This window comes from Lupinus angustifolius, chromosome LG12 (genome assembly GCF_001865875.1).
Source record: "Lupinus angustifolius cultivar Tanjil chromosome LG12, LupAngTanjil_v1.0, whole genome shotgun sequence".
NCBI classification, from domain to species: domain Eukaryota; kingdom Viridiplantae; phylum Streptophyta; class Magnoliopsida; order Fabales; family Fabaceae; genus Lupinus; species Lupinus angustifolius.
The window spans coordinates 2,888,968-2,902,558 of record NC_032020.1 but is presented as its reverse complement, the minus strand read 5'-3'; the positions used below and the strand labels follow the sequence as shown (position 1 = coordinate 2,902,558).

General features: G+C 32.7%; 1 protein-coding gene and 1 long non-coding RNA gene across 3 annotated transcripts; both read right to left on the bottom strand.

Moving 5' to 3' along the window:
* LOC109362060 lies at positions 4,842-5,531 on the bottom strand. Its single transcript, XR_002109343.1, has 2 exons — positions 5,493-5,531; positions 4,842-5,336 (listed from the first exon to the last, which is right to left on the bottom strand). It is a non-coding gene; the product is annotated as an uncharacterized LOC109362060 (long non-coding RNA).
* LOC109362059 lies at positions 6,511-7,800 on the bottom strand. 2 transcript variants are annotated; one of them, XM_019607628.1, is made up of 2 exons: positions 7,237-7,800; positions 6,511-7,150 (listed from the first exon to the last, which is right to left on the bottom strand). In XM_019607628.1, exons 1-2 carry the CDS (start codon positions 7,269-7,271, stop codon positions 6,562-6,564), a joined length of 624 nt encoding a protein of 207 aa, XP_019463173.1. In that variant the 5' UTR covers positions 7,272-7,800; the 3' UTR covers positions 6,511-6,561. The 2 variants fall into 2 exon arrangements, with proteins under 2 accessions (XP_019463173.1, XP_019463174.1); XM_019607629.1 differs by having other exon boundaries at positions 6,511-7,137; positions 7,237-7,798.

The following is a 13,591-nucleotide window of genomic DNA, read 5'->3' as shown; positions in this document are numbered from 1 at the left end:
TTCTCTTTTAATTTTCGTTTTGTACCACGTGAATTTGTTTGCAGTATTTCATTAGTGGAACTAGAAACATCAAGCATATACAGATTATCAATTAAAGAACCAGAACCAACAACATTTGAATTTTAATAGATACTAAATTTATTATTTCCAAAAGAACAAGATAAACCAAATTTATCCAAGTTGAAACTCTAATTAAATTCTGTCTAAAAGAAGGTACAACAAATGTCTCAAATAAATCCAAATGAAAAACAGTTCTGAAACATAATCTAAATGTTCCAATAGCCTTAACTGCAACCCTTTTGCCATCGCCCACAAAGATGAATCTTTCATCATCATTTGGTTGTCAGCTCCACAAGCAATCCTGCATAATGATAGTAATGTGAGTAGTAGCACCAGAATCTACCCACCAAGTATCATTGGGTACAAAAGCCAAATTAATTTCAGAATAAACTAGAGTTAGAAATTTACCCTTCTTTACATGCCATNGCCATGAGGCATATTTAGGACACTCTTTCTTCATGTGTCCTTACAAAAGTAACAGGTAAATTCCTCATTACTCTTCAATTTCTTTTGCTGAGAAGGCCCTTTCGCAACACCCTTATTGCTCTTTCTTTTCTTATTTTGAGGGGTCATAGCCAAGTGAGCACTTTCAGCCTTATCTCTCTGCAGCTTCTCTTCCATTTGCACACAGTGAGATATAAGCTCATTAAGGGACCATTTGTCCTTATGAGTGTTATAACTCACTTTGAATTGCCCAAAGTATGTAGGAAGAGATATCAAAACCAAGTGCACGAGCAGGTCATCACCAAGCTCTAACTTAAGTGACTTGAGTTTTGATGCGAGATTAGACATCTCCATAATGTACTCCCTTATGTTCCCTTTGCCTTTATACTTCATGAAGATGAGTTTAGCCAAAAGGCTACTCGTCTCCGCCTTTTCATTCTTGGCAAAGAATTGTTCTATTTCTTCAAGGAACTTTCTTGCACTTACACCCTCAGATATATAGCCCCAAAATGCATCTAGAATAGAGCGTTTCATGATTATCAGGCACATTCAGTTAGAGTGTTCCCATTTCTCAATTTTAGCCTCATCGAGTTTTTCCGCGGTGGAAATGGGCTTCTCCACACGAAGTGCCAGATTCAAATCCATACAGCCGAGAATAATTTCTACGGCTTCCTTCCAAACCTTAAAGTTTGTCCCATTCAGCAATGGGATGTTACTGATTTCAGCAGAAAAAATTGTAGCATTGGTAAAAGACATTGAATCCACAGAACAAAGAATTAATAACATGTTCAAATATAAACAAACAAGTCATGTAATATATAAAAAAAACAAGACATTTTCACTTAATAGACCCATCACAAGATACCTAACACAACATCAATTTGTAGTCTTTAGACAGAGAAATCAATTTGTAAGTGATACTCTCAATGTAATGATCAAATATTAACAATTAATTTTGTCAAACAATAGCCTTTCTTTGGAGCGACTATTATTCACATCGATTTTTTTTTTATAATTGTTACATATTTATCATCACAGGTATGTTATTATTTGGCCACGCCAAATTGTGTCTTCCTTTAGGCCGAACACAATTCACATAAATAATCTCATACTCATCTGTGCAATTTCAATTAATTTCCACAATAGACGTTACTTTGGCAACATATTGCATCAATTAATTCAAAATAAATACCACACAAAATAAAAACACAATATGGGTCAATTACAAAAAAATTAATAATCTTGGAATTAAAACCTTCAGATTTGATGTCTTTTATAATTACCAAATCTAATCTCACAATATAATTCCAAATCAATTATGCTCATACATATTTTAAAACATATAAAGCATAACCAATATATATATTTGATTAGATCGTAATTATCCATTAAACATATATACACATGTTTAGATTGCAAAAAATACCAATATAGATCAAATAAAGTTTGGCATTATACTGAATCCACGACAATAGTAAAAATAAGAGCACAAAAATTGTGCTTAAAGAGAACATATGCAGTGAAATATGGGAAACCAGTAACATCATAGTTTAACAAATCTTATGAGCATTATTGTCATCAAAGTCATGGAAAAACGCAGCAAAAATTGATGAACAAACTTGCCACAATATGTCTAAAGTGATTTCAACACCACATAGCAACTTGAACAACAACAAAAAACTTGAGAATTAGCAAAATAAAAAAAAAACAATGTAGATCAATAAATCTTTTGGCAACACACTGTTATGGCTGTAATAAAAAAAGGAACCAAAAATTGTGCTAATGCACATATCTTAATTGCATTCACGTTACTACCGAAATTATGTATATCAACAAGATGCAGAACATATAATTCATGTATATCAAGAAATTTCTACAACAATCAAATTACATAAATTCCCAAATTAAAACCCTAAATTTAAAATCTTGATGACATGATAGCGGAAACATAAAATCCTCAAATTAAAATTAGGGTTCATACAAGATTTAAGAAAACACCTTTAATGGAGAATCATAAAAATTCAGAACCTATGCTCTGATAGAGAATTAGCAAAATAAAAAAAAACAATGTAGATCAATAAATCTTTTGGCAACATGCTGTTATGGCTGTAATCTATGAAGCACAGATACAGATACGTGTATCGGATACGATACGTATCCCATACGTCGACACGCATTTTTTCTAAAATGTAGGATACGATACGTTCAGGGATACACGTATAAATTAATAAAAAATACATAAAATATGATAAAATTATAAGTGTAAATCTTCTTCTTCTCTCCTACCTTCTTTCTTCTCTTCTTTGTTAAGAAATAAAGGTAAGCCCTTTATTTATCTTCTCTATTAATATTCACACATCCTCTTCTCTTTATAAACATACTAAGCGAAAATAAACTAATAAGTAAGAAAGGTAAGCCTTTTTTCTGTTTGCTCTTCACAACATACCTATGGCGATAGAGGCGGTAACACTAAGCACTGGTCGACGACGTTATGGATCGGAAAGTACCAGCTATTCGAGGGTCAATGTGGTGTGATGGTAAGTTGGTATGATGTGACATTTAAATAAGTGAGTGTTTATTGAAAACAAATCTATCTTATCATAAAAACGAATCTATATATCCTATATTTATTTGAAAAGGAATCTATATATCCTATATTTTATTGAAAACGAATCCGATACGTGTCTTGATATTTATATTTATTTTTTTATTTTTTTTTCTTTTTGGATACTCTATGGACACGTATCCTTCGCGAATCTGATCGTATTTGTGTCGGATACGTGTCGGACACCAACACGCGGAGGTATTTGGCGAATCCATGCTTCATAGGCTGTAATAAAAAAGGAACCAAAAATTGTGCTAATGCACATATCTCAATTGCATTCACGTTACTGCAGAAATTATGTATATCAACAAGATGCAGAACATATAATTCATGTATATCAAGAAATTTCTACAACAATCAAATTACATAAATTCCCAAATTAAAACCCTAAATTTAAAATCTTGATGACATGATAACGGAAACATAAAATCCTCAAATTAAAATTAGGGTTCATACAATATTTGAGAAAACACCTTTAATGGAGAATCATAAAAATTCAGAACCTATGCTCTGATACCACTTGTTAGACTAGACTGCGACCGGGGAGCCTCCAACCACCGGGGAGTTCCATTGTCACATGGGTATGGGAAGAGTGAAGAATCACAAGTGAGACACCACGTCTTGAACCAAAACCTTAAGGCATTAGTTTCATGAATATTTCCTTCTTATAAACTCTTTCACTCATCCCCGCATATCCAATGTGGGACTTCATACTTACATAAACCCAACAAAAACATCATCATATCCTCAATGTAGCTAGACCTTGTACTTTCCATATCATTTACTTCGTACACTATGAAAATTTGCTATGCAACATATTGTCCATATAATTAATAAACTTTCTACCCGTATTCTAAGTAACAAAAGCCCTTATCAATTGTTATATCTTCAAGTTCCTTCTCTTGACCACCTTAAAAGTATTTGGGTGTCTGAGCTTTGATACCATCATTCAATTCCATAGGACAAAATTTCAACCTAGGGTTAGAAAGTTTGTCTTACTTGGCTATAAGGAAGGAACCAAAGGCTACACCCTTTATGATCTCCAATCACATGAAGTTTTTGTTAGAAATTCATAATTTCTAATTAAAGTGTGGATCATATATTTAATACAATTATATCGGCTATTTATTTTTGTGGTTACAAAATAAATGATCTAATTACTGACAACCTATAAGACTTTTGAAACTGATAACGAATATAGGCTTAATGAGTGGATACCCAAACGGTTGACCTATAGGGGATAATGGGAACCCTATAAGTTAACGGATAAGAAACGATTATGGTCCCCAATGCACCAAATCACAAATAGTTTTCACCTCTCCCCATTATAAAAAAATAAGGGTATGTTTGCTTTGTGAAAATATTTCCTATTTTCATTTTCTATTTTCATTTCTTGAAAACAGTTTTCATTTTTAAGAAATGAAAATTAGAATTCATGTTTGGTTTCATTTGATATATTTTTGTTTCTAGAAAATGGAAATAATGAAATGTGTTTGTTTACTGCTTTTTCAATACAACATCTATTTCATAAATAATAAAAATATGATTAACTATGTATATTCTCACAAGTAACATCAATTTTCAGTGAAGTTAAAATTTAAATGTAAACAATTTTTTTAAACCAACATTTGCTGTAAAGTTTAAAAGCATTTTATTATTGAATCACTTTTTATTAAAATTATTCTCTCATACACTTATATAACATATCATAAATAATACATTTATTTAGTAAGAAAAATAAGATATAATATTAAGTCACACTAATTATGAAATACAATTCAAGTTTTATGCAAAGGAAAAAACTATAATTATCAATTATATATAAAGTTTTTCAAGATCTACGATAACTTTCCCAAATTTGGGTTGCAATAGTCTCACGAACTTCAGCCATTTCAGTTGCTTGTTGAGCATCAACATTGATACCTTGTTGATTTACGTTTAATCCTTAATCATCAACAATCAAATTTTCTCCAGAATATTGACCAAAAAGTCTATCTTCACTGTGTTGCAATCTAATAAAGTTATGTATAGTGCAACAAGCATTAGGAATTAACCTTTGTCTTCTAACAGGGTAATTTGGCATCATCTTTAATATGGGGAATCTTGCTTTTAGTACTCCAAAACATCTCTCAATAACATTCCTTAACGAAGAGTGTCTATGATTGAACAATTCTTGTTTACCTCTTGGTCGTCCTCCATCACGAAAATCTCGCAAATGATATCTCGTCTTTCGAAATGGAGCAAGATATCCAGACATCTTAGGAAATCCAGAATCAACAAGATAAAATTGACCTGCAAAATAAATAGAAAGATAAAATTGATCTGCAAAACAAATAACTTATAACTAATAAAAAATATTAGTAATATTGAAAGATTTTTTTACCTCCGATGGGTTTTGGAAAATCATTTGCACGAGTTAAAGAATCTAAAAATACTCTTGAATCATTTGTTGTTCCTTCCCAACCAGAATAAACAAATGTGAATAGCATGTCAAAATTACACACTGGCAATACATTTTGTGTTATCAAAACTTTTCTTCCACGAAATGTTGTTTGCTTTGATGCTGGAGCCCAAGCAGATACATGTGTGCCATCAATTGCACCAATACATTTCTATGTTCAAAATATGAATAATAATTTAGTACACAAATAAATATAATATATTAATTATTTAAAGTAAAGAAATTTACCTTGAAATATGGGAAATACTTATGGGTTCCTCTTATATATGGATGTGTTATAGTTTGATTTCTTGGTACGATGATTGTTCTACCCAACTTGCAAACTGCTCTTAAAACTCTTTTAAACCATTTACTTACAGTTTGTAGAGAATGTTGAAAGCGTTCAACAACGACTTAGAGAATGTTGAAATCGTTCAGCACCGACTCGATGACGCATTTTATGGCATATGATGATTAAGAACATTGCAACTCCTTCTTCGACACATACTTTTTTGTCGTCACTTAAATTTCCAATATCCCTTAAAGTATCACAAAAATTCAAAAACACATTTTTTCTCATTCTAAAATTCTCATAACATCTAGCTTCATGGCCTGCCATAACTTCAAGAGTATACATCTTGCCAGTCAATAAAGAAGTCCTGCATGGTGTCCTACTAATAAAATTCCTCTCATACTCCATAATCAATAAAACTATAATTAAATCTTCAATATCATCATCCAAGTCACTTGATTCCGTACTAGAAATAGTTGACATAATTTCATGCCCAAATAAATAATTAAATTTGCTAGTATAAAAAATATAAAACATTTATAATAAACGAAATCATGAAATAACATTGAAATAACTATAAAACTCATATCATTATCTAATGAATTGAATATCTAACCAATAACATTAAGTCAATCACAATCCAATGCTATAAATCTAAGTAAGAAAATAAAATGCTTAAAATGAAAGATAAAGTCATCACTTAAATAAAATGCATAAATACTACTCTAGAGATGCTAGCCATTCCTTCCTCCTTAAAGGCGACATAATAACAAACATGCTTCTCCACACCTTTTCTGCAAACTTCACCAATGCGGCATTGTAAATTTTGCTAGAAACATCATCTATGGAGTCAAGAAGTTCCATACATTTTTCTATACAGTAAGGATCAGACAATGGACTAGTAATTGATGCTTTATATTGCTCAGCCTTGACTCTTGATGCTTCTGCCCTTATACTTATTGTATCAGTCAATTTGTCTAAGGCTGCATCTAATTTGTCTATTCTAGAATTCTTTGTCTCTTTGTGTCGAGGCTCTCTTGAAGATCCTATTACTCTTCTTTTTTTTCCAATTTCTTGTAAATCATCCCTATCAATATCAATAGTAACATAATCAATATGCACACCTTTTGAAAGAAAGTCTTCCTCTATTTCTTTATCTTCATCTGAGGTTGGTGGCTCTCTAGTAGAGGCTTGACTTAATTTCCCAGTTGCAATGCTAGAATTGAATATCTCGCCAACAACATCATAGTCGTGTTCAAATCCATGCCTCTTAAACTGTTTGTAGAATGTTCCTTTCTGGAAAGTATAACTGAAAACCTTTAATACTATGCAAATAAAAAAATAACATATTATCATAATGATACTATTTAATATTTGAAGTAAAAGTTTCCATACCTTATACATTTCTTCCCATACTTCTTCCGGAGCATTCACTTTATTAGCTTCACAATCCCATGTAACTCCTGGGTGAGCTAGTAATGTTGAAAATTCACGATGTTGTTGGCGTAGGCGATTAAACTTTCCCTTAAGCCTATCTACACCATAATTTTCTCCAATAACCTTCACCAATTCATTGTTTATATCTTCCCAAACTGGTGTTTTAAATGTTGATCCTTGCAATAGTTTCTTTTTCACTCGATCATAAATTATTTCAATGAATGTTTTTGTATTTTGGACAATCCATGCTCTCTCCCTTCTCAATTTTTAATCCCATCTATGCTAAACCACATACCCATAAAATTACTTTCATGTAATTAAATAAAAACAAAAGTAACGTTTCATTTAATCCTCAAAAGTAATAATCACATTTAATTCCACCAATGTCTATAGTGTCTAATGATAATTATTTGGATTTATAGAGATACTACAGATAGAAGAACAAAGTGCAAATGTACAAGTGATGAGAAGCAAACTCTCTCAATTCAATGAACGAAGTGTCTATAAAAGTGCTTAAGTGGAAAATTAAAAAAATTCTCTCAATTTCATTAAGGTCTTTCACTACTACTATGAAGATGTTCTTACAAACTAGTTTATAAAAAAGTTTTCTTAACTCCAAATCAATTCCTTTTAACAATTTTTTGAGTAGATAGTTTTACCAAAATATGAATCAAACAGAAAAGTGGGAATCTCAACCAAGAAAGAATAAGTAAAAAATAAGTTAACATTAAAACAATAACTAAAATAGAGTATATGATATGGAAGCAACCTCACTAAACAAAGAAATGGTTGCCAACAACATTACATTATACAATATACTATAACAGAATATAACCAGTAGTTACATCATAACAAATGAACAATTAAGAAAGACTAATATCTTACAAAGTTCATTTAGACATTTAACCAAACACATAACATGCAACCCATAAATCAATTAAAAATAAATATATAGTAGATGACTTGATCAACACAACATATTCAATCTATTTCATGTTTTATAATCTAAATAGAAATCTAAAGTCTCAAACATAAAACACAGAGATACCCAATTTCATATGGCTTGAAAGATTAAATACTTTTATGAACAAGTTTGTAGGTTTAAATTAGAAAGTAAGAATTCTGGTTGGATCTTGAAAAAGAGAAAATAAGTAAAAAAAATGAAAGAGACATACCTTGGTTGAGGTTGAACAAAAGCTTACAAGAAATATCCACAGCAAAAACAGAAGTTAAAAGGGCATAAATGTTGCAGAATGCAAGGAGAATGAGGAGTATGTGGAAGACAAATATGTTAAATAGTGTAACCTGCCTATTTCCCCATTTCCCATGTTTCCAAAGTTTCCAGAGAAAATAGTGGAAACAACTTTTCCATGTTTTCAAAATTTCAGCATTTCTAGGAAATGTTTTTAGAAAATATTGTCATTAATAAGTTAACAAACATATTTTCAACCATATTTTCTATTTACAATAAAAATGAAAACAGAAAATGGGTAAAGCAAACACACCCTAAAGATCCAAAAAGGAAATCATGATTTGGTTGAGAAATACATACCAAAACTCTCTCAAAAGGTATATCAAAGGAGTATATTTGTAACACCGTGATTTTCTATAAGTGTTTTATTAAATATTTAATTGACTTGCGATTACTTTTAGAAATTAATTAGTATTGATTTAGGCTAAACCTCAGTCTAGTTTTAGTCTTATATTATGATTTCCTAATTTATGGTAAAGTTTCATAATTTTCTAAGACAAAAGGTCTACAGGCCTCTTCCGGACCCAAATTCACCCTAAATTCGGCCCAAAAGGTGATTGTTGAGTTCCGTGACTCGGAATCGAATTCTGATTTTGCCATTCGCTTCAAAATACTATTTCAAGTCAAATAGACACCAAGTTTGTCCATAAGTAATCTCTAGATATTTTTCACTTCAAAATCCAAGTTTCGACGTTCTAAACGTAACCCTAAATCAAGAGATTTTTAACCTCCAGCCGAGTTTTAGCCGACAACACTCGGGCTTGGTTTTAATCACAATGTCTTCATCGCATTAGTCACATCACCATTCGTAATTTAAGCTTGCTTGTTGAGTAAGCAAAAGTACAATCTCTTGCACAATCCCCAAAATCACTCATCAACTCCTTACATCACCATGATTTTGGGAATCGACCTTGATCTTTCCCCCAAAAATCTGATTTCACCCTCTATAAAAGCAACTCCTTGGCCTTGAGGGAGGACATTTTTTCTCCTCACTTTCTCACTTTACATTCTAAGCATTTCTAAGAGATTTCAAGGTATTTTTCTTCTTGTTTTCTCAATCTCTCCCACATACATCATTAGATAGTTATCATCTTTTGTTATGTTGTTCATGGGGCTATTTTTTCAATGTTTTGGATCTAAGTATTTTGTTGATTTTAGTTAAAGGGGATGATTATGTAATCAAAGGAACCTTTAAGGAGTTTTTAAATCATGTAAAGCTTGGATTTTTCACTTGTTTTTAACTTGAAAAACCTTAGCCTTGGACAAGTTTAGAATAGTTTATTTTTCTGTTTATAATGCTAGAAAAATTAATGTTGGTGTTTGAATGTGTTTAAAGGTGATGATTTTTACATCAAAGGAACATTTCATGTGTTTAACGACAAGTTGAAAAACCAAAATAATTTCCATGTCATTTGGCCTAAAAATCATAAGCTATATATGTGTCTAGGAAAAGTTTATTTTCTATTTTTGAAATCCAAAATGTTTATGAGTTTAAGTGTATTTTAAAGTGTTAAAGTAGTGTTATTAGTGTGCTTAATGGATTTGTTATAAACAATAAAAATCCATGTGATTGCCTAGAATGAAATGTTGTTGGATGACACCCCTAGGACACATTAGTGAAGTTGTGAAACATATTTAGGAAAAGGATGTGTTTTTGTCGAAAAAAAATGTTGTTTTAAAGGATTATGTGTTAAGGCTTTAATTAGTAAAGCTTATCCTTTGATTTCCAAGTTATAGTAATGATTTGGGATAAAAGATGACTTAGAAAAGTCTTGACTTTATAAACTTAAAGTGTTATGAAGTCTTGGATAGTAAATTAGTTAAAGTGGGGACGTTGTTAAGATAAGCTTAGTTTAAAGTGGTAAGTTTAATGTAAGAAATCTTGATTTAAAATGTTAAATTTTGATATGTTGTTCTTGGTTATGTGATCAACACTATTAACCCTTGTGGTTACTGTAGAATGAAATGTGTTGAGATGACCATAGAGTTTTATTGAAGCTACTTTAGTTAGCTTAATTTAAACTGGTAAGTTTAACTTAAGAAATCTTGATTTAAAATGTTAACTCATGATATGTTGTTCTTGGTTATGTGATCAATATTATCAACCCTTGTGGTTACTATAGAATGAAATGTATTGAGATGACCATAGAGTTTTATTGAATCTAATTTAGTTAGCTTACTTTAATGTGGTAAGTTTAACTTAAGAAATTTTGATTTAAAATGTTAATTATTGATATGTTGTTCTTGGTTATGTGATCAACACTATCAACCCTTATGGTTACTATAGAACGAAATGTGTTGAGATAACCATAGAGTTTTATTGAATCCACTTGAGTTAGCTTACTTTAAAGTGGCAAGTTTAACTTAAGATATCTTGATTTAAAGTGTTGATTTTGGTTAAGAAACTTACCCTAAAGTGGTGAATATGCCTTAAAAAGTCTTCATGAAAGTATTAATTCGTGTTAAAATTAAAGTACAAGCTTTGTTAAAGTCTTAGTTTAAAAAGGATTGTTTTCTTAAACAAGACTTTCGATTGTAAGGAAGGTTTCAAGAATATGTAATCTTGAATCGGATGGGGGAAAGTGATTGAGTCCATGATAGGTTAAAATATGTCTTTACCTAAGGGTTATTATTTTTAACTCGCAAACCTACTGATTTGTTCTTGTGTTTATTTCTGAAGCTTCTAAGGTTGGGCATCATACTCGTTTCGCAATTACCACCAAGGGAACCATTCACTCGACAATCTAAGATGAGGGAGAATACATCGTGACATAGTAGTGTCAAAATATGACATCCGGACCTCCTAAACTACCTCAAAAGTTAGGAGTTGTCTTGGGTATTAAGAAATCATATACTTAATCATTTGGTTGTTTGTTTGGATTAAGTAGGTGTGGTTTCTTAAGCCATATCGTTTAAGTTATGTCTATGTGTGGAGTAATGTTGTGGTCATCCATGGATAAACATTACTCAAATAACTGTAACTAGAGATAATCGATTAACATTCGGGATAATCGATTATCAGAGCCCTCGCTTGGGCGAGAGGTCTCCAGAAAGTTTGGCGTACTTTTGTCACTTAAGCGAGAGGTCTCGCTTGAGCGAGAGGTCTTTAGTAATTTTTGCTTGCTTTTGTTGCTTGAGCATGATCTCTTGCTTGGGCGAGAGGTTTCCAGTAAATTTGGCTTGCTTTTGTCGCTTAAGCGCTAGCTCTCGCTTGGGCGAAAGGTTTCCAATAATTTTGGGTTGTCTTTATTGCTTGAGCGCTAACTCTCGCTTGGGAGAGAGACCAATTGTAACCTTTCTATAAAGGTTTAGTTTCTTCAATTTCCAGTTTCCTTAACCCCATTCTTCTTCAATGAAACCTATAAAACTCCTTCTTTGGGGATAATGTACCTCAAATATTCAAACTTCATAAGAAAGAACAATTACATTAGAATCTTTGGAGTTTACACAAGAAATTCATCATAACCAAAGTAATAAGTGCTAAAAATTACATTGTTAAGTGTGAGACCTGAAAGGTTATGTTATTCGCGCGTAGCGAGATCGTATGACCATAAGAGGCTTGGCCATTGGGCTGTCCAGGGTGATTTAGCGATGGTTCTTAGTGTGAGATGTTAAGATCGGGTCCCACTAGAAGCATTCCCGATGTGAGATGTCTTAGGATGGGCCGATCGTTATAAAAATTGATTAAAAGATTTAATCTATTAACCTCGGTTAGTGTGCATATTCATTGTGAATAATGAAGTAGTGGATAGGAAAATTACAGGAGACGAACGAGCCCCGAGATTTTGAGAGGGTCGGTGAAGGCGATGATGCGTCAGCAAATCCTTGAGAGAGAGTCTAGGTGAGACGAGTCCCTGTATTTATGGATGAGGTATTCTGTTGGATCAGACAATTCTCACAGAACAAACTAGACAATCACTAACAACCCCTCTTGGCAATCAGGATCAATGAGAGGGATGCCCAGATAGTGTTCGATCATATATCCTTGCCAGGAATAAGTTGGTGCATTCAAATCCACCTGTTATGGGACGTGTACTCTCGATTATTTCCGAATAGTTTAGTGGGAGGATATTGGTGTAAGGATGGATGAACTAAACATAGCATTCATATATTGAACTCATGGATATTGATCCTCATAGTCTGAGTTACAAACGTCATTCATCATTTGCATTTATGTATGTGATAACATAGTATGTATAGTATGTGTGTTATGTCTGAATGTGATATTCTGTATAATTCCACGTCCTCAATGAAAAACATTCATTATATGTCTTACTCCCTCTCTTCTGAATGGACAAATCGGCATGGATTCAGAGCTACCGATTTCGATGTCCCGGAAGGGGGCATGGAGAATTGATGGGGACCACTATACCTACATAGGCCCTTGTGAGTTGGAGCTAGAGATGGTGTGCAATGACACCACTATGCACTTTCTATCTCACCATGTAGTCATAGAGACTTATTTCACTCTACTAGACCAGAAGTCGGTACCTACTGTGTCATCCATCCAGTCTTCGATACCTTGTGGACCAGCTGTTGTAGGATCGTCAATGAGGCGAATTAGTTGGAATGATGTGATCCATTCTACACTGCCATGGAGAGCCGCTTGACATACAATGTTAGGACCGCAGGTGTATGCTAGAACATGGATTAGGTTGAGGGTTCTGCCTATGATACCATAGAGGAGATGAAGTCAAAAGGTGACGATTGTGTGGAGTTGGACTTCATAGAGGACTCTATCGAGGTGATAGATCTATCTTCGGACTTCGAGATAGAGGAGGACCCGAGTGAGGGTTCTAGTGCCCCTGTTAGTGCTGGAGCTAGCCGTTAGGAGATACTTCCTTTTCAATTTTTCTTTTTTGGGGTTAAGGTATATGTTTAGGGTACTTTTGTAGCGCTGAAGAAATCAGCCTATTTTGTATAGCTTCAGTTGGGCGATGATTAGATTTGGCCAGGTATTATGTACTGGCATTTCACTTGACCAAGCAACACCTTGTTATTCATGTTGTAGGGTCAAGTTTAATTATTAATGAAGGAGTATTTAGAAAAGTGTCGAACCAT